The sequence below is a fragment of the Grammomys surdaster genome, unplaced genomic scaffold (genome assembly GCF_004785775.1).
Source record: "Grammomys surdaster isolate TR1022 unplaced genomic scaffold, NIH_TR_1.0 125793, whole genome shotgun sequence".
NCBI lineage: Eukaryota > Metazoa > Chordata > Mammalia > Rodentia > Muridae > Grammomys > Grammomys surdaster.
Genome location: NW_021620624.1, coordinates 1,747,629 through 1,771,327, shown reverse-complemented (window position 1 = coordinate 1,771,327; position 23,699 = coordinate 1,747,629). Strand labels below are relative to the sequence as shown.

Below are 23,699 nucleotides of genomic sequence, written 5' to 3'. Positions count from 1 at the left end.
GTGTGTGTGTGTGTGTGTGTGTGTGTGTGTGTGTGTGTGTGTGTGTGACTGGCCTTTGTGCTTACAGTTGTACACGATTTAAGGTGGAGGTGGTGGGGGCTTGTAAGGCTGAAGAAACTGGCAAGGGGCGATAATGGCAGCAAACTAAATCTCAGGCAAACAGCCCAGAACCATCTCTGTGCATCAAGCATCCTGCAGAGTGAGGTGTGTGTAGTCCCACAGAGGAGGCTAGAAATAAACAGAACTGAAAGGGTGTGAAGATGGCCCTAGCCCAGAATGTTGCTGCTGTTGGTCTGAGTTGGACTTAACAGTCATTAGGACATGAGAGATGATGTGCACACATGTAGCACAAATGTCATTAAGGAATTAGACTGGAAATTTTCTGTCCAGATTTGGTTCTGTGGCCTTCTGGATATACTGATGGAGGAGTAGGACAGAGGTAAGTGCTTGGGCCAGCTCTGTTACCCTTTGAAAAGGTAAGAGATAACCAAGAATGTTTTGCTGCTTTAGCTCTTGGGTTAATGGTAAAAAGAACAGCTCTTTCTTATCTTGACTCAGTAAAACCTTCATATCTTATCAAATGCCAGACTGTTGAGCCTACTGTCACATGTAGCTAAACAGAAGTAAAAAGCTAACTCCTCTTTGCTCAGCAGACTTGCTGTTCATTTAGTGGAAAGAGCTTGTTTTAAGGGTAGGACACTCCAGAATGAAAACCAGTAGCAAACAGCCATGGAATGGAGCTTGTGGGAGGATGGGGCCCTATTGGTTTTCAGACTAGGATTCATCTTTGACAGCTTAGTGAGAGACATGGCACCGTTTCCCTTTCCTCCACACTTGGTGTGCTCAGGAGGAACAGAGGGTAAGTACGAGTAAGAGTGTGCCCCTTCACCCCTAATGCTCATGGCCACATGGCACAGAATAAAGTACTGGAAAGGGGGAAAGTAGATGCAGACATCTGGGAGTGCTGCCCCGCAACTCTGCAGAGAAAATATGCACAGCCCAGCTCTTAATGGAATGTTCCTCAGTTCCTCATATATTAAGTTGTGCTTTTTAGGAAGGGACAAGCTCATGGTAACAGCCTCACGCACTCACTTGGGAGCCACCAGTTGAAGTTCCCATGGTGGACTGAAACGCTCCACCAACATGGCAGACACAGAATTTTTGCATCTCCTGTGATATTCTGTGGACATCCAGCAGACTACAGTTACCAGTGAGGCTGGAGGGAATGGGCATTTAGGCTGACGATCTTCTCAAATGACCTTACATCCATCCCTTGTACTAGTCTGGGTATGACAGCTGCTTGCTAGTGGCTGACGTGAACAGACAAGCAAGGACTAGGTATCACTAAGATCTTTGGAGAGACAGCGCCCTGCTGGTCTCCATGGCAGAAGAATGGCTATCTGCAAAGCAAAAGGCTTTGTGTAGGTCATTAAATGCAGTCACAATTGTATTTCTTAGATGTCCAGAAATATTTACCCCGCAGTCTTTTTCAATGGTGAACAAAAAAAAAAACAACTAAGAAAGTTTATGATAGGTACCATTGACGGTAAAATGTTTGGATGTTTGGTCAAACATAATGGCATGGATCGGTTTGGGGGGAAAGGTTGTTATTGAATTGTTTTTTTTAAGTCACTCAGCTACTAAATACACTAATCAGGATGTATTTCTCTTTCATAATAGACTATGCTGGTCTCAAGTAGACAGCTAGACTATACTTAGATAAGCAAGTATTTGAAATTGAGTAATTTTTTTAAAGTTTGAGGGAAAAATGAAAAGGCTCTTGCCCGCAGAAACAGGTTCTATGGCTCAAGTCCCCGCTGTTCTTTCCCACAATGTAGATGAGGATAAGCCAATGCATTTATTATTGCTGGTGATCGGCCTCAGTGTAATGTCACAGGAGGCCCTGAGGACCCACAGCTTTGTCAACATTAGAGAAAAGGAGTCAAGAGAAGCAAAATGCCAAATCACTGGCAGTCAGTCTTAGGAGACAGGCCACAGGTACTTGGCCAGTGGTGTCCACAACTAGGTTCCCTATGGCCACTGAACGGAAACTGGCTTGCTTGGAACCCACTCACTTCTCACCTCGGTCTTAGAACGAAGGGCAGAACAATGAAACCACACACTCCTTAGGCAAAATCCTGCTACCTGACCTGATTTTTAAACATTACTCAAACTATGCCTGAAACAAAATGCTTTTTGAAACAAATGAATGATAGAATAAAGTTGATATTAAATGATTATAAATTTAAAAATGAAGTGAATTATACTTAGTGGTTTCAACATGACCCCATGTTTAACATAGCACCACGATATGCTAGCATCAGAGTTGGTACCCATGGCCCTTCCTTCAGTCACAGCTCTGAATGTCTGCCGTTGCATAGGATGAAGAGGCCTTTGGGCAGTTTATCAGCTCCAGTGAAACTGCCTTTACTTAAATTTAGAAATACTTTCTAGTAACAAGTTGCTCACTAACAGACTCATGAGTTGCTCTAAGGGACCTCTTCCCAAGAATAAGAGCAGCAAGGACCATTGTGTCTTCACTGGCCCACAGAAGCACTGTACCTTTCTAACAGAGGGCCCCACTCCAAAGGATTCTGACCAAATGCAGCTCACACCAGTGGCATCAACTACCTCATGGAGATGAAAGTATCTTAAGATGCAAACAACGCTGCAGACAAGTAGTGAATTTGGAAGGTAGTTTCCACCATTCTCTACTGAGAGGAATTTGGCTAGTTGGATTAGATACATAGGGATCTGGAGGTTGTCTTCTGTCTGAGAAGTGAATATTACTTACGTGTCCTAGCTTTGAGCCTGACACAGCACAGAGCAGTCGGGATCAGCGCTGGAAATCACAAGCTCACTCATCGAACACAAGTGTTTCTAGATGTGGGTGGATTCTAAGTTTTCTGATGCAAATGTTTTGATTTCTAGCAGGCCTTTGGCGGATACTGTGGAGAAAACCATGTGAGTCCCTCTGAGAAGATGTGAATTGAACCTGTGTTACCAAAGCAGTTACCTGGGAAGGGTGTGTACATGTCGGTGTTCATTTCATGGTTAAAAGAAAAAAAAAAAAAACCAATAGACAGGAGGTAAAGCAGAGCTTCACAACAAATTCAAAGGCAGGGATGGGCCAGACAGTATTTTAAGATATCTTTAAATATAAATTGAGCCCCGGAGGCCGAAAAGTCATTTACCCAACACTGGCACAATTCAAACAGAATTAAGACTTGTAGATCAAAACTCTAGTAACAAAAAGGGGCACTTTCAAATTGCATCTAAGATAAGAACATATTAAACAGAATTCCCCCCCCCTTTGAAGTGAATTTAGGATTGGCATAATTTTTGATACCAAAAGTTTGAATAACAAATACAAAATGCAGGAGTGGCTAGTTGGAATCCCCCGCCCCCAAAACGAGCAGAACTCCCTCCCCTAACATCTTATGCAAGGGATGCAGGTAACAGAGTCAAATAAAAAATGGTTCCTGAATTTAAAGGTAGGATGCCCACTTCTTTCTCTCAAGAGGCAGATGGTCAGCTGAAAAATAAAAACACCGTATCAATAGGACGTTACGGAGGGAAAACTGCAGCCACCTCTGTGCATGCAATACCATTGTTTTTGTTTTAAATCCCACACCAGAACAACCCACAAAACCAACAGAAGCGGCAGGCTGCCCCGCTCTGATGACCTGCTGGTAGCTGAGGATCCTGATGGGTTGGTGAGAGTTGCCCAGAGGACAGAGACCGGGAGTACCATGTGCTATGTTTGCCCCACAGATGATGACACCATCAAGTGATAAACAGGCTCTCTTCAGTGCGTAAGGTCTTAGATTAGGAGGTTCAAGAAAATGGCAGCTAAGCCAGAGGATTCCAGCCCCAAAATCCTGGGGTTTGGGCCTAAGTTTTCTATTCCACTCTTAATTAATATTATCATTACTATTTTTGGTAGTTGAAGTCACTTCGGTAGCCACTGAGGGTGGTGGTTTGTAAACAGACATTGACAGTTACAAACAGCAGTGCAATGTTTGACCCAGACTTTAAAGAACGGGAGACGATGGTGGAGATGAGGTAACTCTTCCCCAACTCGAGTGGACAGACAGCTCCCGCTCTTCTAATGCTGTCCATAAAGAGAGAGTAGGGCTTGGCAACGGGATGGCTACATAAAGAAGAAGCTACAGAAGAGAAAAAAGAAAGGTTCAGATTCAAATTGATTCTTAAAGCCAAAAAAAAAAAAAAAAGCACTTCTCTACAACCAGCGGTGTCAGTTAAAGGGCCAGTGTCATCAAGCATGGTTTGGGGAAGAGTAGGTGGAGTAGCAATATGGACACTCAGGGCAAGGGAGGGGAGGATGCCTCTGCTGGACACTGAGGGTCATTGATGTACTGGGCAGGCAGGGACAGGAGAGCAAGTGTCGTGGCGAGAAATATGTGAGCCCCAGGATGCCACAGGGCAAGTGTCTTGGAGAAGCTGGGCCAACCAGCAACACTGAAGTCCACCACACAAGGTAAGAAAGTAGGAGACAGCGGTCATCCCCATTCCTTTATGTGATGTAACAAGCACGTGTGTGTACATAGGCATGTCAGGCAGGGACTGGAAAGAACTCACAAACGGGCACACAGAACAACGGTTGGGTAAAAATATATTTCCCCGCTTTAAGTCTTGGCACTAGTGATATATGCATAGGTCACATAGCACCATACTACGTTACCAGACACAAGTTACTCGGCAGGTTGCTGAGCCAGCACTTTCATACTTGTAGGAACAATATGCTTCACATCAATACAGTTATTTTAGTTCATAAAAAAAGACAAGTGTCTACATGCAGCTTACATACATGACAATCTGCATTAACACTGAAAGATTACACAACAGTTTAGAAAACATTGGTTATCTTCAAACAGCAAAAAAATGACAATTCTACAGCTACAGTTTAAGGCATTATCAGCATATTTTAAAATCAAGAAATAGACAAAGTTCTAATGCTGTTCACAGCTTAATTTTCAATTTATTTTTTAAAATTCCCTTCATACCTACATACAAACTAGACTCTGTAGGTCATGATTCAGCTAACAACTCCATAATAAATGTCCTGTCAATAGAACTAGGACTTTTGGAACCTGACAACTCCAGACACTTGTGAATGGCAAAGCCAAGGAATTCAGATGGACAGTTCTGGTAGGACCACACAGAGACAGTACGATGTGGGTAGGGGACGCCTGAACACCAACTCTGCAGAACACTTAGGGGTGTGTCAGGAAAGTGAGACAGCCAAGTCTATCCATTAGAGGCACACAGGATGGAGAGGAAGCAAGAGCTGCTGCTGGTGAGTTACAAAGTAAAGGAGGAGGGAAACAAGAAATCCACATCTGACACCAGGTGGAAGAGCTCCCCTGGCTGACAGAGACCCTTTTGGACCGATTCATACAGAGCCCAAGCTGGGAAAACAGTCCTGAACTGCTACCGAGTACTTGCTGACATACCTCACAGCATGGATGACAGTTAGAGGGGACCACAGTCGAGAAGGAGCAGAAGATGCTCATTGTGCTTGGGCAAAAGATGCAGAGAGGCCAAAGCTATCCAACCAAAAAATAAAAAAAGTGGCCATTGTGCTTTGAGCATAAAGGAGAGGCCATTAGACTGAGGTCTGGAACGCTGGGAGCAGAAAGGCAGTCTGGCAGAGACATCATTTTCAGGATTTTTGTCCCGTGGACAGTGGGAATCTTTCTCCAGCGTTTTGCCACTGTCACAATCCAAGGTCCTCTACCTGACCTCCAGGACACAACAATGGCTGCAATCAGTAACCAATCCCTACTTCCTCTGAGAGCAAGAGGAAGCATAAATTGTGGGGCAAAGTATAAATGTGGCCAGTATAGATGTATTTAGCTTTTAAAAGAAAAAAAAAAGACTACTCAGACTGTCCAGGACACCTTCTAAAAGAAAACCTCTGCCCCCGTTTGTTTTCCCTAATCTGAAACAGAGAGATCCGAGTTCTTACTCCTGTACTTACATGCAAAGGCGAGAGCACGTCCAGTTAGATTTGAGAGTATCGTTTATTCCGTGCAGAGCCAGGGACTACTGTGAAGAAAGGTATAGATACGAAAGAAAAGAGCAGCAATAACCAGCTCCGGAGGCTTCGGAGCAGGGGAGGAAAGAGCTCAGAAGCAATGCTTTTCTCTTTAAAGCTTCTTTAAGATTCTCTTGACTTTTTATTCCCTGACTCCCCATTGGACTTACTTTACTGAGAAAAATAAAAAATAAATGCAAAAAAAAATTCAATAATTTTGGCATCAAAAAAGTCAAATTGTTATTTGGGTTTTTGTTTTTGTTTTTCTGAGTGTCTTTAAAAGCTTTTAGAGATGCGAGAAATCAAATGCAAAGGGGTGTTTTCTGTTACAAGGCACACACACACACACAAAAAAGAAAAACCAAAAGCTCACATAAGCAGTGGCTGGAACAAGCAGACGACACCAATGCTCAAGTCTTTGTGTGGTGCCCGGTGAAGAAGCAAACACAGCCACAGTTAGTCAGCATGCCATTAGTACCTGCTGTTCCAAAGCTAACTAGAAAAATGGAAGCAAAGTGAGTGTCTGTGGGGGAGCTCCTCCCTCCACCAGCAAGGATGGCCGAGGCTGCTCTCCACCCTGGTCTACACCCCAGTGAGGCCAATGTCCTTATTTGTCTAATGAAGCCTAATTCAGTTTATGGAAGGCCACTGCTCTCTTCTTATGATGGGGAGATGAAGTAAAAGATAACAAAAACTCGCCTGGTATTGGATAGGGGCTGGCTGGACAATGTTTTTTTAAGTGTGTGTGACAGAGAGGAATGCAGCCTGCGTTATACCATTCACATGTAACTGGTGACGTGAGAGGGAAATGCAGAGGCGACGGCCTGGGTTCATGAGAAATGAGAAGGAAGAACCAAGATCTGGTTAGAAGGGGGTGGTCAAGTGGGTGACAGGAGAAGCGTCAGAGAAAAGAGTACAGGACAGACAGACAATGCGCATTCCCCATTCTTACACAGCTGGCAAGCAGGACATGTCCTGGCTCCTGAGTTAATCCTCATCCAGGGTGAGGTGAGATAACTGACAGACCCAAGAGTCAGAGCGGGTGGAACTGGTCACAGTGAGGGGACAGGAAGGAAAATTCCTTAGAGGCAACTGAGTTTCAATGTCAGCAAGGAACTGGACCAGAGGCAGTCTGAGTCTAACTCTGCTTTAAGTAATGGTTCCACTGTCCGTTCACTCCCCTGCTACCTTCAACTGAGTACATCCTTTCAGACTACTACTATGGGTAGTAAGTTTTCTCATGGTGACTCATGAAAACTGCTTTTAGAAGTAGCCACATCCTAGAATCAGCTTCCAGGTCTCCCCTCAGCCTGCTTAAAGCAAATGCTTTAATATGTGTGTGTGTGTGTGTGTGTGTGTGTGTGTGTGTGTGTGTGTGTGTAGGGGCTGGAGGGAAGGGATGGATGGCATCCCCTCACTGTAAGTGGGAATCCAACCTCCTTAATAGAAGATTCTTTAGCTAAGCAATACCAGATGAGGTGTTCTTTGAGATCTGGACCCCTGAGATCATCAGGGGATGCCCTGGTTGGGGGGAATGTAATCAGGTTTCTTATGCCAGTCCGTAGCTTTGGCCCGGCTTTGAAGGTAGGCAGGCAGATGCGGACTCCATCCCTAAGATGGTCTAACCAGATCATAGGCTCAAGCCAAATAAGCAAACGATTAAATGAAAAAGCCACACTAGGGGAAAAGTTCTCGGATGCTCACTTCCGTTTCTGCCTGCTTTCAAGCCCACCTCTGGTCTGGGGCAAGCATGGAGAAGAGACAGTGAATTCAGGAGCTATACAACCATGAGACACAGAATTAAGAAAATGCAAGTTGGTGTCATGGCTACTCAGGGTTTTAGCTCAGCTGCTGAGGCGGTGAGTTTTCCCACCAGACGTACAGGTAGTTATTTTACCCCTCTTTTCCTTGGTCCAAAGCAACATACAAAGGACAGACATGCTTCCTGCCGCCACTTGGAATAGGCATACAAGGCAAATTGACTTTCCAGAACCAAAGTCCAGCTGCACGCGCATTTGCTGATATCATCCCCTTGTGCTATGATTTTCCACCACCTGACAACATTCAGTAAAATAAGCTAAGTTACTGGTATTTGGGAAAAGGCTGAAACAACGAATCAAACAGGACACAGATGACAGAGTATGCTACTACTGCCAAAGCAGGTGAATGCGGGAGCGTCCTTGGCTTGCCAGGCCCTTATGCGAAGCTTGCACTGCAAGTTAAAAAAAAAACAAAACAAAAAAAGTTAGAAATGATAACAAATTAAATGAAAAGAAAACCAGGAGCGCCAGCACCAGCATTCAGTGGTGGCGAATGCTCATGCAGTGATTATGGGACTGAGAGAAATTAAAAGAAAAACCCAAGTAGTCTACAGGAAAAGCAAAGCGAACCTTGAGCCCTGAATAGAGTGCATGTGGCTCAGTTTCCTTTTGAGTAGAATTTATATTCATGAGTGACCTTGAAACCAAGGCACGGTCCAGTGGAAAGATCCACTGTCTGATTTGTTCTTTCAAATAACATGAAACTATCGTCTGTAAGGAGTGGAGAGTACGCTGGAACTGAACAGAAACGTCATCTTCCACTTCCGGGCCGTGGGAGGAGGAGTCAGAGAATAAATATATAATGGGTATCTTGGTGCGGATGACTTGGAGAAGAAAGCTAAAGTAGCTTGCAAACTGGAATCTACTGGATGGACGACATGCTACTGGTCTAGCTGGGAAGGGCTGAAAAAGACCATGGTTAGAGCTACACCACAGGAGCCTTCCCCTCTTAGCACCAAAGCAACACCAAACCTGGGATCTGCACAGCTGCTTTTAGGCAACTCCAAAACATGCAACTTTATTGCTTAGCAAAACCAAACCAACAACAAAAAATATTTAGAAAAAAAACAAACAGGTGAGCAGCTGGTTGTATAAAGTGAACACTCATCACATGCCAGTTTAGGACGATGGCACTAAAAGTCTTCTTTGGGGTCAAACGTGCCCCAGCAAATGCCTCCTGGCGACCATGTAAATTGTTTACAGGAGAGGGAGGGACACTGTCCACTAGAAAACTTGTTCTCAGGCAGTCCTACCACAGCAGGGCAGCCCTGGATGAGGGAGGTGGCTTGGTGGCCAGAGATGGCAGAAGGTGGGGTCCAGCTAATGGCAGTGCCAGGGTTAGTTCAACTTTGTAATCTTAGGAAATGTTATATACTCTCATGCCACTTACAGGTCCAGGGGAGATATAAAGCCTTACCTATGTTAAAAAAAAAAAAAAGGAGTGCAGTGCGTTGTTAGAAAAAAAAAAAGTTTAAAACTATTAGAAAGTGGATTAGGGCCGGCCAAGGGGTGCACAGCGAATGGAAGACCATCCCTCAGAAGCTCCTGGTAAGCACAGCCAGCTCCTAAAGAGGCATGGGGAACACTTGCACTGCAGCTATGACCCGGAGGAAGAACCGTCCCCTTTCTTGGTTGCCCTGGTTACTGTCTTTCTGTGGTCCTCTGGCCAAAACCTTCCATGGCCACTGATAATAAGAGGGGAGACTTTTTTTTTCTTTTTTGAGTTTTTTTTTTTAAACAATTCAGACCTCCAAATAGCCCTTGCTTTCATTATACAAGCGGAAGAATGGAAAAGTAAGAACCAACTGACACAAAAAATACTGTCAGTCTCTGAGCCTGGTGATTACTGTGAACCAAGTCTACTACCATCAACAATAAATGAGAGTATATAAATAAAGCTAAAACAGATTTTAACACAGACGTCATGTAAACTTTAAAAGTATTATACACTGGTAAAGCCTAGGATGAGAAGAAAATAGGGTAGCTTGTTCTAGAGCAAAGGATGTCCGTTACCAAACGGAGGCTTCTGACGGAGGGACAGTGATCAGTTCTTGGAATTTTATTGCTAAAAGGCACATCCAGTATACATGAAAAAAAATTTTTTTAAACACTGCTGGTCTTTTATAAACATTTTTAGTTTAAAACTTGTACCTCTACCCACTTTAGTGCTTCAGGGTGAGAAAGCCTACCCTTTAGCCTTCCTAAGCAGCGCTCTCTCTCTCTCTCTCTCTCTCTCCCTCTCTCTCTCTCTCTCTCTCACACACACACACACACACACACACACAAACACACACAAACAAACACATACACATACACACTTCTGTGCTTTTTCCCAGAATAGAGATATCCATCAGGGTTCAATGCCAAATGGCTTTGACTCTGGCTGGCCATGTGGGGACACCATTCTCAGTATTAGCTTTTCCAAAACACAGAACAATGAAGAACCGTATTGAACTATATCACCGAGGCAGTTGTTCCTCGTAGAACTCACTCCCTCAGTCTGGGCGGCTGGACTCCCTTAACGACCTGGATTTACACCGACCCCATCAAAGCCATGTGTTATCTATGTAGACTGTTTCTGTTATTGCTTAGACCAGTTTCCTGCCCCTTTGTTCTCTGGACACATTTCCTACTGCCTCAGAGCTTACAAAAGTAATGTGTGTAGAGCATGCTTTACTTGTCTTTCAATGTCACCACAGTGGTGCAAAGCTATGGGCATGCCACAGTGCCTTAGGGGCACGTCCAATGCATGTGAGATTAAGTGACCACAGCACTGGGCTGGCTTGCCAGCTCTTAGTCGGGATTGGGTAGACTCCTTGCTTGCCTCGGTCCCTCCATTTCTGCTGTTACTTAGCTGCCAGCTCCCCCTCCCTTCCCCCATCCCAATATCTTAGCCTCCAAGGACGAAGAACAAGAATCCTAAAGAGGGCTCCAGGCTTCCCATAGAGCTACACTAGCTCAGCAGGCTCTAGAGAGGAGGGTGGCATCCCCAGGCATCCTATGGTCATGGGATCATGGAAGAGTTTTCCAAGGGCTTCCTTAGCACTGTACTCATGAAACCCACCACTACTGTCACAACACTGCCTCCTCTGCTCTTTAAGGTGACTCAATGAACAGCTCCAAACCACAGGAGTTCATGGAAAGGGCCTTCCCCGCTAGTTCTGACAGCTGCTGCTGGGGTGCCACAGGAAGTGACAACCTAAGAGAGCATCTAGCCCTTTGGCACTCAAAACCAAGTATGGCAACTGTTCTGTGTTGGGTGCAGGGGTGTCATGAGGGTCGCCAGGACTGTGCTAAATGGGCGGGCATTTTGGTTGCACTCCACAATACCATAATCCTCCAGGAAAACCAGCACCCACTAGCTGCTGTTTGGAATATAAAATTCAGTAGCTGGCTCGCCAGACTGTCTTAACTGAACAGACAGCCCATGTGAAAAACTGTGATTTTAAAATGCTTTTCCCAAGAGTCTCGAGAAAGCCTGCGGAGGCTCTATGAGAACCCGCCTGCCTTCTCTGCGTCTCCTAGTATTGCTACAGAAGCCTCTACTGAAGCTCACAGGCCACCGCTATCCTGATTGCTTGGTCACCATAGTGACGTTTATAAGTTAACCCTTTGTACCCTTTAAAAAATTCTTCTAAAACTTCAGTCGTCTTCCCTGCACTGTAGAGAAAAATACTTGCTTCTATTTTTCTGGCGACGACCAGTTTCCAGTCTGTAAGTAGGAAAGGTAGACATGCAAGAGGAAGAGATTGTTAGCTGTCCCCAGGAGGCGGGCAACACCTGCTTACTTTTTCTTATCCTTGTCCTTCTTGGTTTGCTGGGCCCCGGACTGCTGGGCCTGGGACTGCAAGAGCTGAGCGGCCGCCTTCTTTTTCTGGAAGTTACTCACTTCCTCCTCAAGCTCCTTCTTCTTGTCTTCCACCTTTTTCTTCTCCTCTTGGTGAGTCCGCTTCAGGAGGTCAAACTTCTCATGAAGCTGGGAGGAACAAAGGAAATTAGGCATGGCGGAAGGAATAAAAATCTGTGTGAGCCCATGAAGGATCAGAACATGCAGCCCACGGCTGCTCTTGCTTTGTTGTGGTTTGAACAGCAATGGCACCCACACATTCATGTATTTGAGTTCTTAGTAATTAGGAGTCATCATGGCACTATGTGAAAAGACTAGGAGGTGTGGCCTTGTTGAAGGAAGTGTGTCACTTGGGACAGCTTCCAGGCCCTGCGTCCCTCTCTTCCTGCTGCCTGAAGATCTGCAGGCAGAAGTCTCAGCTCCGTCACCAGCACCACGTCTGCCTGCCTGCTGCCATGCTCCCCTCCATGGTGAGGAAGCTGCTCTCGTGATAACAGGGAAGGGGAACCACTCTGTACCACTGTGAAGCCTCATTAACCACAATGTGCTGATAAAACACCAGTTTCCCCTCCTGGAGGACAGATAGCTCACCTCTTTCTCTGCCTCCTTGAGCTCCGCCTCTTTCTCCTTCACCCTCATGACGAACATCTGTCTCATCTCCTCCTCTTTCTTCTGCAGCTCTCCCAGGAACTCGTTCCTTTTTGCTTCATATGTCTCCTGAAGACTATTAAAAGTCCACAAAGCAAGACAGGGCATAAGACAGCATCATACATTGCAGTTCGAGCCATTCCCCCCTCTCTGCTTCCAAAAGAAAAAGCACAAGTGCTGCTTACCACACTAAAGCTCAAATTTTATTCTTTAGTTTTATTCTTTATTTATGCCAAGATTGCAGAGACAAGCATGTCCAAAAGCATAACACAACACCAAAGGCCTGCAGCTAACCAGCCAGGTTTCTTGCACAAACAGACCAGCCGGGCATCATGGGTGAAGTGACAGGGTTTGGAGTCAGATAGAGCTGTAATTCTGGCCTCAGCAACTGACTGACCTTGTAGGCACAGCTCTCCAGTGCCCTGCACAGGCCTTCAGGCACAGTAACACTTACCTCCACAGGGTAAGACTGTGCAATTGTGTCAGGCATTACTTGAGAAAAGTATCTGCCATACAGCAGTGTTCACTCATATCCCTCTACCCTCCAGAGGGCAAGCGGACTTAGCAAGAAGACCACCTTCCAAAGCCGGGGTAGGAAATTGCCACGGCTCAAGCCAGTTTCAAGTGGTGTGGGGAGGAGTCTTATTTTCATTTTGAATCCTGTACTCTTCCTTTCTGCAGAAATCAGAGCCTGAAGTTTCATATTGAATGTCATACTCAACTGTATCTCTCAAGTCAGAACAAAGGCATTTATACAGAGAAGGCCTTTGGTGACACAAAGGACACACACCTTATGTGCTACAAAGAAGCAATGGCTGGTGTTTTATGAGTACTCCGTCCTCTCTTTCCAGTTTATCTACAACAGCTGAATGGTACCAGCTACACTAGAGTCTACTTGGAACTCACCAAATTTTCCCTAAGTGCACACTATACAGACTAGGTAGCAACTACGGATACTCCCAGGCACCCTCAAGTGCCACTCAACAGAATTCACACCTGTCCACTAAGGTGGTAAAAGGGGGAAAACCCAGTGGGTAAAACCTCTGGTGGTGGAACACAGCAAGGACTGACTGATACAGTCATAATGAACAGTACAGCTAGGCCAGGAAGATCACACCTCTATAACTGATAACCTCATTAGCTCACAAAAAATAAGTTCTTCCTCCCCAGACACAGCCAACCCTCTCTGCTGATAACCAGTCATGTGTTTTGAGTTTCAGGTGTTATTTTTACTTTATGAGACAAAAATAAGTTGGACATGTCAATATTAGTTAATATTAATAGCAATGTTTAAATTTCAATTTTAAGAGCTAGAGTCAGTGAGACCTAGAAGAATATCAACCTTTGAAGTAACTTCATCAGTGTGTGATAACCTCTTTATCAGCTTTCTCTGTGAATCAGACTTACCCAAGGCAAAGGATAACCTGGTCCTATTACAAAATCTTACAGAAAACTCAATTTCTACTTAGTGTAATGAATGACTGGACCTCTCCCTTCAAGCAGTGGAACCTTATAACCTATGACAACACCCAACTTGTGTTCTGAGACCATGACCTGGTTTCAGGAGAACATCTTCAAAGGTTGTGGAGTCAGAACGGCAGGAATGCATAGCATGCTCCTCCATCAGGGGACTCGTCATATACAGTGGCCCCGCCCTGGCAGCACACCTGGGCCACGTGGGCATAGCTTAGTGGACTTTTCTAAGTCCAGATGCCCAACTAGCTCCATTCCTGGGGATGCTGATCCTGAACATCTGGTTACAGCTAAACAGTCTGCCTTGGAATGTCTTCCAGGTGATGACCTGCAACCCGTTTGCCGACCATTGTCTTCAGTGAAAAGAACTATCCATCTGGATTCTGGGAGTGGCTCCTACAGGGTGCCTGGGAGTATCCATAGCTGCTCTCTATTACCTTAGAGCACCTCAGAGCTGGCTGGACGAGCGCTCTGTGAAGTAAGTCAGACAGAGCTTCAGGTGCTGAGAACCTTCAGATTGCCTCTGCCACATCCCATCTTCCCCCAAACACAGCTTTACACACACTTTAGTTTCTGAACTATTTTTTAAAGTGTGTATCGTGAGCTAATAGTGGGGGTTTGGGTTTTGATTGTTTTTGTTTTTTAAGACAGAGTTTCTCATCTACGCCCTGGCTATCCTGAAACTCACTCTGTAGACAAGAGGAGTCAGTACTCTGCCTAAACTGAGGACACTCGATCACACTGTAAGGTGTTTCTATATGCAGAAAGTTCAATCCAAACTTGGAATGCCTGTGTCCTAAGGGCCACACTGGCTGTAGGCAAGACTGGCCCCAGCCTTGAGTCTAGTCAATGTTGATATCCAGGAGTAAAGGATGAAGTCGGCTTCAGCACACAATGCTCAGTTGTATCGCTGTGTCCGAGGGTAGGAAATCAGCTTCTAAACTCTTAACACAGGAAACAATGGTCATAGCAACTGCTGAGACCAGTGTCTAAAGCCTTAACCTAAAGACTCAAAACCACTTACAAGTGACTTACGAGTAACTTAGAATAACACAGGAACACATTCCCCACACACCTCTGCCAACTGAGCCATGGACCACAAACACCAGAAACCCCCACTCATGTCTCCAGGCACAGACACGACCCAGCTCAGAGGAAACCGCTTTCACTCACTCACAGGCACCACTGTAAAGGCGTCACTGACAGTTTCCAGCTTAGGTTTAAACTGCAGCCACTGACTCCCTTAGCTCAGTGAGATTTTGTGATCACTTCACCAGGTTTTCAGCTGATCTGATGATGATCGAATTTTCCTTTTGGCAACTCACGGAAGGTTTCCTTTGTTGGTAAGGGAGAGGACTGCAGATGCCCGAGCTCACCCTGAATCTTAGTGGTTCAGACAGAATAATTTTCTCCCTACTTAACTCTCCTGGAATCATGTGACAGAGGGCATGCCAGGGTCTGATCACTGTCACCAGAATTTAGGAAGCACTCTATATCTGTGAATGCATTTGTCCTCATAAGGCAATAGAGTAGACATTGCCTACTCCTCATCTTACAGGTGGAGGAATGTGGACATAGCTGTCGCCATTTGCTTTGGTTGTACCATTAAGACGTTAAGGATTGAACCTGGGCCACCCACTGACACGGGAGCCCTACCCACTTTCCACATAGCTAGTGAGCCAAGGCCTGTATACTCCTAAAAACAGGCCCGAGGACTTTCTGAATCCTGAGAGAAGGGTAGTCCTCAAACAGTTTCTGTGAGTAAGAGAGAAGATGCTGGGGGCTGGAGATAGCTCAGCAATTAAGAGCACTACTACTCTTCCAGAGGTCCCGAGTTCAATTCCCAGCACCCATATGGTGGCTCACAACCATCTGACACCCTCTTCTGGTGTGTCTGAAGACAGCTACAGTGTACTCATCATATAAATTAAATAAATAAATAAATAATCTTTAAAAAGAGAGCGAGAGATGCTATTTGGAGAGGAGGGGTGAACAATTTGGACAGGGAGAATGTCAGGGAGTGTCTCAGGAGAAAAGCTCAGGGACACGTGACTAATGCCTATGGTGACCTTGGTCTGTTTCCTAAGGGTTTGGAAACAGAGACCTTGAACCAGGAAAGAAATGAGTGCTCTGGCTGGTGGAACTGAGTTCCAAGGCTACAGAGCCACATGCACAGAGAGGCAAACGGAAAAGGTGGGCACTGGGAAGGCTGCCTAGTGGTCAGGTATCTGGGTACTCTTCTAGAGGACAAGAAAGGCAGGTGTCTGAATCCAGATGAGGACAACATCAGGGCCACAGGCAAGCTCCTCAAATACTGCCCAGTACCATACCGCACAGCCTACTCTCTGCTATCACACACTGGCTCACACTACTAGAATCCGTGGTCCAGTATGCAAGCATTGGAAGGTCCCAGCATGCTCAAAAGAAAGAACTAGCTTCGTTGCACAGCGTCACAGGAAACCTCCGCTTGAAACATTTGAAAAAAACACTTCCAGCCTTTCACTTATTCCTCTCCAAGTCACACTCAATTCACCTGGGGAAGGGAATTCTCATGTACACCCAGGAGTATTTTCATCCTGAGTGATCTGAGCTCAGTATAAAGACTAGTAGTAAGTTATGCTTATGTCTAAGATCTGAACTTCAATAAAATAATGATTTGCTGTGAAGGAAAGCCCACTGAATTACTAGCAGAGGGCAGCACAAAAGCTCTGGTTCTCTTGTAGATCTGTTTCTAAGAAGCATCTCATTTACCTGAATGAGAAGGTCTGACCCAGGGGTGCACACCTTTAATCCCAGTCCTGGGAAGGCAGAGAAGGGTGGATCTCTGTGAGCTCCAACTCAGCCTGGTCTATATTCCAAGTCACAGGCCAGTCAGGATTAAACCATGAGAGCCCCTGTTTAGAGAATAAAGCTGAGAAGACCCAGGTGTGAAGGACTCCGACTCTGAGGCCAGTCAGTCACTGGGCACTCTTTCTGCTCGCTGTGTCCAGTGAAGAATTGAAATACAGTGAAAACAACAAATGTTGACATTTGAAGAAAGGGAAAAGCAGAACACCCACCCAGGAACGGTGCTGTCAAAGAGCCACTATGGCTTCTTCTGTCTCTGGTGATCCTTCCCGCAGCAAGAGGGACTTCTAAGTGGGGATGCACAAGGAGGGACCATCTCTATTTTAAGTGGAAAACCTATCCCAGTTATTGAGGTGATAGAATGTATTCATTTACTTATTTTTGTTTTTCTAGATAGGGTTTCTCTGTAGAACATCCCTGGCTATCCTGGAGCTTGATCAGTAGACCAAGCTGGCCTTGAACTCACAGAGATCCACCTATCTCTGCCTTCTGAGTGCTAGGATAAAAAATATGCACCACCACTACCCAGCCATCAGTTTACTTTTAAAAGCTTTATTTTTAACTATTTTTTAAAAATACAGGCCTGAGTAATAATGTATAGGTATAAACATTTTCCCATTTCAACATCAAAAAAAAAAAAAAAAAATTAGGGCCTGTAGAAATGGGACCAAATGGATGGGGCAGACACAATCATGACTTCAGTGTCATCTGCCAGTTCAGAAGGCCAGAGACGATGTGCCCCAAGCAGTAAGCTGATCGAAGCCCTAGTGGACTGTGCACCTCCTCCAGGGCCTTACCCTGGGCTTGTAGGAGTTGCCTCAATAAAATCGGCAGCAAGTGTCATCAGAGGCCTGCTTGCTTGCACCAGCAGGAAGGAACCCTGGCTGTCTTGGAAGGGCTGGCCTCTTTGATGAAAGGCAGACAGGCCACATAGCCCTTCTTAGGTACGAGTAGCATCCCAGAGCTTCTTTTAAGAACACAGGTATGTGGAATGGTTTTTAACACAATGAGAAGAAATTACCTCTAACAAGGAATCCAGACTGTGACCTCGTCAAAGGTTTGTAGATTACAGCCCACCAAACAAATTCAGGCTTTTTGGTTGCTAAGGTTTTTATTGGCTAGAACACAGATATGCCTGTTCATTTATATTATGGTCTAAGCTGCTTTCCAATGAGGCGAGGAGAACTGAATAGCTGTGAGTCTATGCAGTCAATATATTGGAACCACTAAAGAAAGTCCCTTTGCTAAGTCAAATTTGTTCCCTGATCTTACCCCGAGGGGTTAAGGACATGAGCAGGGGCAGTCAGGACCTCAGGCTCCTCAGCCAGGGTTCCTCAACACTGGTCCTGGCCAGTGCATTTGACGTCACAAAAGTTTTGTTGTTCCACTTTAGGGCATGGAAAGAAATGCTGTATACAAAACCACATTTTTATCAGACTTAATAACCCTAGAATGGGCTTACTTTATGGGGTTATCATCTGGGAAATTCATTGCAAGCACAGAAGGACTTGCTACACCTTCACAAAGCCATCCTATCTGGTTGAAGATAGTTCACAAGCTTTCAGGACTGGATGAAATGATACTAAGTTGGTTAGAAGTTAACTTTTTGGATAGAAGTCCTTTGTGTGAGATGTGCATTTGTTCTCACCAAACACAGACAGGCTTACGGGAGTGCACAGCTGCATCCTGTGTGGTACTAGCCCAGAAAGTACTGAACTTTCTCCAAAGTGATTCCAAGAGAAAACTCCTCTACCAAAGGGCCGTTCAGACCCAGGAAAAGACTGCTTCACTGAGCACTGACAGACAGCCTCAGGTTCTTTGGCCAGCCATCAAGTTCAATGGCTTGGAGATTTCAGAGTGTGTCCTAGGGATAGCCATAAAAGATGGAAAACAGGTTGTTCAATGGTACTGTGGCTTTAATAAGAAGAGGCTCAGAGTCCAGACAAACCTCACATTGGCTTAACTGAGATCCCTATGAAGAAAAGGCTTAGGCTCAAACTGGACAATCCCTTCCTCTACCAGGAGGTGGCAACTTGGCCGTGAGCCTCACCTTCAACAGTGACTCAGCTAGCCTTCCATTCAACCCAGACTGTCTCTACCATGGGGGAAGGGGGAGGTATGGTGAAAGGAGGGCAATTGCTAGGGTGCTAAGCCTACATTTTTTTTCCCTCCACATTAATTAATTTATCTATTTATTTTACATTTTACATCCTGATCGATGCCCCAACAGCCTGGTCCCTGGCCCTGAGCCTACCTTCTTTTAAAGTGAGTTTTGTTTTTTGTTTTTTTAAAGATTTCTTTATTTATTTTATGCATATGAGTACACTGCAGCTGTCTTCAGACACCAGAAGAGGGCATCAGATCCCACTACAGATGGTTATGAGCCACCATGTGGTTGCTGGGAATTGAACTCAGGACCTCTGGAAGAGCAGTCAGTGCTCCTAACCAATGACCCATCTCCCCAGTCCTTCCCCCTTTTTAAAGCTTTATAAAATTTATTTTTATGTGTAGGGGTGTTTTACCTGAACACATGTCTGTGTACCATATGTGTGCCTGGTGACCAAAGAGGCCAGAAGAGAGTGTCATATCCCGTGGAACTGAAGCTGCAGGTGACCTTGAGCCACCATGTGGGTGCTGGGAATCAAACCAGGTCCTCTGGAAGAGCAGCCAGTGCTCCACACCACTGGAGTGGTCTCTCCAGCCACAATTACCTTTTCTTCCTTGCACATTCTGCATATCCATCCATGATGTGGGAAATAACAAATTTCCTAAGCTTTTTCCTTTCCCACCCTCTGTGAGAGTTGTACACCGGTGAGATAACAAGAGAACCTGAGGGCTGGGGACTCAGCTCCATGGTTATGCTGCTAGCTGCTCTTCCATAGGACCCGTCTGGTTCCCAACACAATCAGCAGTTGGCACACCTGTAATCCCAGCACCGGGGATCTGACACCCTCTTCTGGCCTCTGTGGGCAGACACTTTCGCAATGTCACACACACACACATACACACACACAAACACGAACACACACAAGCACGGACACACATACCCTCACATGCTTTATAAAGAAAAAGTACTTGAAAAGCTAAGAGCCTCAGGAAGTTAAATCTGTCAAAGACAAATGAATGGGGGGGGGGCAAATGTTAGCCAGCTACATCTTGTGAGTCAGGCGCTACACCCCACAGACATAATTAGGAGCTCAGGGTCAGCGGCCAAGGAGGCAAGGATTCAGAACAACCTCCTTTCCTTAAGTACCAGGAAGCCAGGCAGGCTGTTGACACTTTTGTCACTTTGAATGCTAATCCTTGTAAATGTGGGCAGAAATACCAACATCCACAACATCACCCAGCTGAGATGATAGTGAAATGTGGTTATCCCAACACCAGATGAGTCACCGACCCCCCTCACCAAGCTACTGAGGTACCAAAGCTCCAGCAATTCCTTCCATGGTGCACAGACACAGCACTGCCGGAGCCGCCTGTCTGCTGTGTGCGCTCATACCTGAAGGGCTTGCTGTCAGGGTCGGTGTCCTTGAAGCCCATCTCCTCAAGCTTACAGCGCCGATACAGCTCATAGTGGCGCGTGTGCGTCTGCTCTCGAAGGTCCTCCATGTTCACTCGGATCAGCATCTCCCTCAGCTTCACAAAGTCACAGTGGTTCTCGTTCTCCACTACAGGAAAAACAAGCACAGGAGAGGAAGGCCATCAGCAGTGACGGAGTCACTGAGAAGCAAGGAAGGGCGGGGGCCCCCCCCCCCCCAAGGCATACAGGATGTCTTGCTGGCTCCTCCCTCCATATTCAAGGAAGCCCTGACGAGGGTAGCAGAAAGATGGTGCCAAGGGAGGGGCTTTACAATCTTTCCTTTACCCTCCAACAATTCTGCCAAATCGTGACTCTTCCCCTGCAGAGGCAGAGGTCTGGGTTTGGGATGCAGCTGATGGCCCAACAGGGTAGTAACATCTGGCTCCAAGGTCAGACCCATGACTGTTACTCCACGCCGCCCCAACCCAGCAGGACAGTGCTTAAATACCACCATTCTTCCTAATGACCAGATTTCTGCTGAAATAGCATTTCCTTGGAAAACAACTTTCACGGAGGTGAGAGAGAAACAAGTTCTTCCCAGCTATCTGCTGCTTTGCTGATGAGACGGGTGCACGCTCTTTGTGAAGAACGCTTTCCTCTTACAGGAGTTTTTGCTAATTTCATAAAGAGCCCCACATCTTGAGGGGCCGCCTCCAGCTCAGGGCTTGTAGCTGCTCCTCAGTCTGTCTGCCTACCTGCTCCATGATGACCAGTTCTTTCTTCCTCACATCCATGGTAGCTAAGCATGGGTGGGGGTATTTTGGGAAGTAGTGGGGGTGGGGGGTGCGGGCCGGGCGCCGGGGGGGGGGGAGTGGGTCAGACAAGACAGCTCCGCACATCCCCACATGGCCTGGGTTGACACCTCCTTCCACACTGTGCCTGTCATATCTTCATCATGGGCACTAACATGGAGTCCCTCTCCCACGACAGGACATACCCTGCACCACACCCCAGGGGTACTGCCTGGCCTTCGCCATCTTGTTGCCAATCTTCACCTCTTCGGTACTGCCAACCACTGCAAATGGGAGATGGACCTGCCAGGTGACACAAGAGATGAATGGTTATCACACAGAACCAAGCACAGCTCCATCACTAGAGAGGGGCCTCTTTCCTCAACAGCAAGAGAAAAGGTGGTGACATGAAGGACAGCCAGGGGCGACTATAGTGTGGCAAATGCCCTTCATGAATCATGTTCTCCATGATCTTGTATTCTAGCCAAACACAAGCTAGATTTAAGGAACAACTTGAGCTTATCCTGCCTCTGTCACAGCCACTGTGACAGTCTGTGTCCATAGGGTGCTTAAAACATGGCTTGTGGAGGAGGACGGACGAGATGGGTCAGTGGTTAAGAACATGGGCTACTCTTCCAGGGAGCTGAGGTTCAATTCCCAGCACCCACATGGTGGTATTTCACAACCATTATAACTGCAGTTCCAGAAGATATGATGCCCCCTTCTGGCCTCTGTGGGTACTGCATGCACATGGTACATAGTTACATGCAGACAAAATGTCCATACATGTAAAATAAAAATAAGTAAATCTTTGGTTGGTGGCTCAGAGCATACATGGGCTGGTCCAAGGCCCCTGGCACAAGTGTAGTAGAGAGCTGCCACATCTGTCCTCAGTGGGAGAGGATTCTTCACCTAATCTTACAGAGACTTGATATACCAGGGTAAGGGGTTTGGAGGGGGAAGGGGGTGCTGCCCTCTCAGAGGTAAAATGGGGATGGGGGAGGAATTCTGTGAAGGAGGACTGGGGGCAGCATTGAGAAAATTAATTAATTAATTAATTTTAAAAATAAGTAAATCATATATATATGACTTGTGGGATCAAGATACTCACTTTTAAATTTCATTTACTTTTAACTAATTCACATTTAAATTTTAAAATGAAAGCAATGGAAAATACCTTCCCATTAAATATTAAATTTATTGATAAGTAAGCTTGGCATTTCATTTAACTTTGAGCTCAAATCTTTAGAAAAGAGAACAGTTTTATGATAGTAATGCAAGTTTTAAGAAAAATTATTGTAGGTAACTGTCTACATATTGGAAATTTATTGATAAGTAGGCTTTGCATTTCATTTAGCTTTGAGCTCACATCTTAAGAGAACAGTTTTATGACGGTAATGCAAGTTTTAAGGAAAATTATCGTAGGTAACTGTCTACATATTGGAAAACCTCTAAAGCAAGTTAGGAGAAACAAATACTTGGATCTGCCTCTGAACTATCATCTGATGGCATGTACATGACGATCAGTTGTTTCTGGTGAAATCGGACTTGGGGTCATCAAACGGATACATTGGCTTCCAAAGACTTCTCTGGAAGCTTCACACTGGTGAGATCTAAACGGACTGTGCCGAGCTTGATTTTATTTCTACTGAACACAGCTGGTTTACTTCCTGCATTGCAGTGCTTGGGTGGGACCCGAGGCCTTGCGCATGCCAGGTGAGAAGAGCGGAGGCTCCAGCTGCAGAACTATTCCAGACAGGCTCAGCAGTGCCCAAACTTCAAGTCAGAAATACACTGTAGTCCACAATACTGGCCCGAGTCTTACACCACAGCTGAGCGTGAGCAGAGATGTCGCGGTGTCCAAGACAACGGCCTCTTCCACACTGGGTTATCTGTAGTTATGACTACATCCTGAGTGTGGGGGAGAAAGCTAACTGCTCTCTATCCGCACACAGGAGTAAGGAGATCTTTAGAGCGGCTTTGAGAATTAATGTTTATGGTTGCCTGTCCACTGTTGAGAAGGGAGACAATGTTTTCAAGATAATTAGGCAGCGTCCACAGCTCAGGCTGCAGGCGTGGCATTTTGTGTGATGCACATGATATCTGAATGTCCTAGTCCAGGGGACTCTGGCACAGCAGTTATTATAGGCACCGCTTCTACTGAAAACCAGAGTTCTGCCCCCAAATTCATAGACATACGCCTGCCTCTGCCTCCCAAGTGGCATGGGCCACTCCCTGAAAGTAAGGAGAAAGGGATCTTTCTAGACAACTTGACACTTCAACCAAGAAAACAGTGACAGGATCAAATGGCAAATCTAGATTTAATAATCAAAGTAGGGATCCTATCAATGGGAAGAAATAGGCCAAGAGAGTGGGGGTGTGTAGCAAGACGATGTGTAAAGGAGGGGAAGAAACCAAGGATACCATGCTTCCTCATGTATGCGGCCCTAGATATAAATAAATGCTTGTGTTCATGCATGTGTACATGTGTGCATGCATGTGTGTGACAGGAAAGTAGAAGGCAAGGAAGAAACTACAAAGTTAGCACCACGTTCAACATGACCTGACATCTTGTTCTAACTGGGGCAACAAGAGAATCTAGGTAAGACACAAAAACTCTGGTAGTTTGAATATGCTTGGCCTAGGGAGTGGCACTATTAGGAGGTGTAGCTTTGTTGGAGTAGGTGTGACC

The 23,699-nt window shown here is 45.7% G+C and overlaps 1 protein-coding gene across 4 annotated transcripts in view; it reads right to left on the bottom strand.

Annotated features, from left to right (window-relative positions):
- Positions 1 to 23,699, bottom strand: part of Septin11 (septin 11) — a 130,877-nt gene that overhangs the window by 41,921 nt on the left and 65,257 nt on the right. The window contains exons 6-10 of one of the 4 annotated variants that reach the window (XM_028789193.1): positions 21,214 to 21,310; positions 20,196 to 20,364; positions 12,320 to 12,452; positions 11,670 to 11,857; positions 3,113 to 4,169 (exon numbers count right to left, since the gene is read on the bottom strand). In XM_028789193.1, the coding sequence (XP_028645026.1) occupies positions 4,154 to 4,169; positions 11,670 to 11,857; positions 12,320 to 12,452; positions 20,196 to 20,364; positions 21,214 to 21,310 (603 nt within the window). In that variant the 3' untranslated portion in view covers positions 3,113 to 4,153. Of the gene's footprint in view, positions 1 to 3,112; positions 4,170 to 4,619; positions 8,274 to 11,669; positions 11,858 to 12,319; positions 12,453 to 20,195; positions 20,365 to 21,213; positions 21,311 to 23,699 lie in introns of those variants that run through there. The other 3 variants (XM_028789195.1, XM_028789194.1, XM_028789192.1) reach the window with 3 other exon arrangements.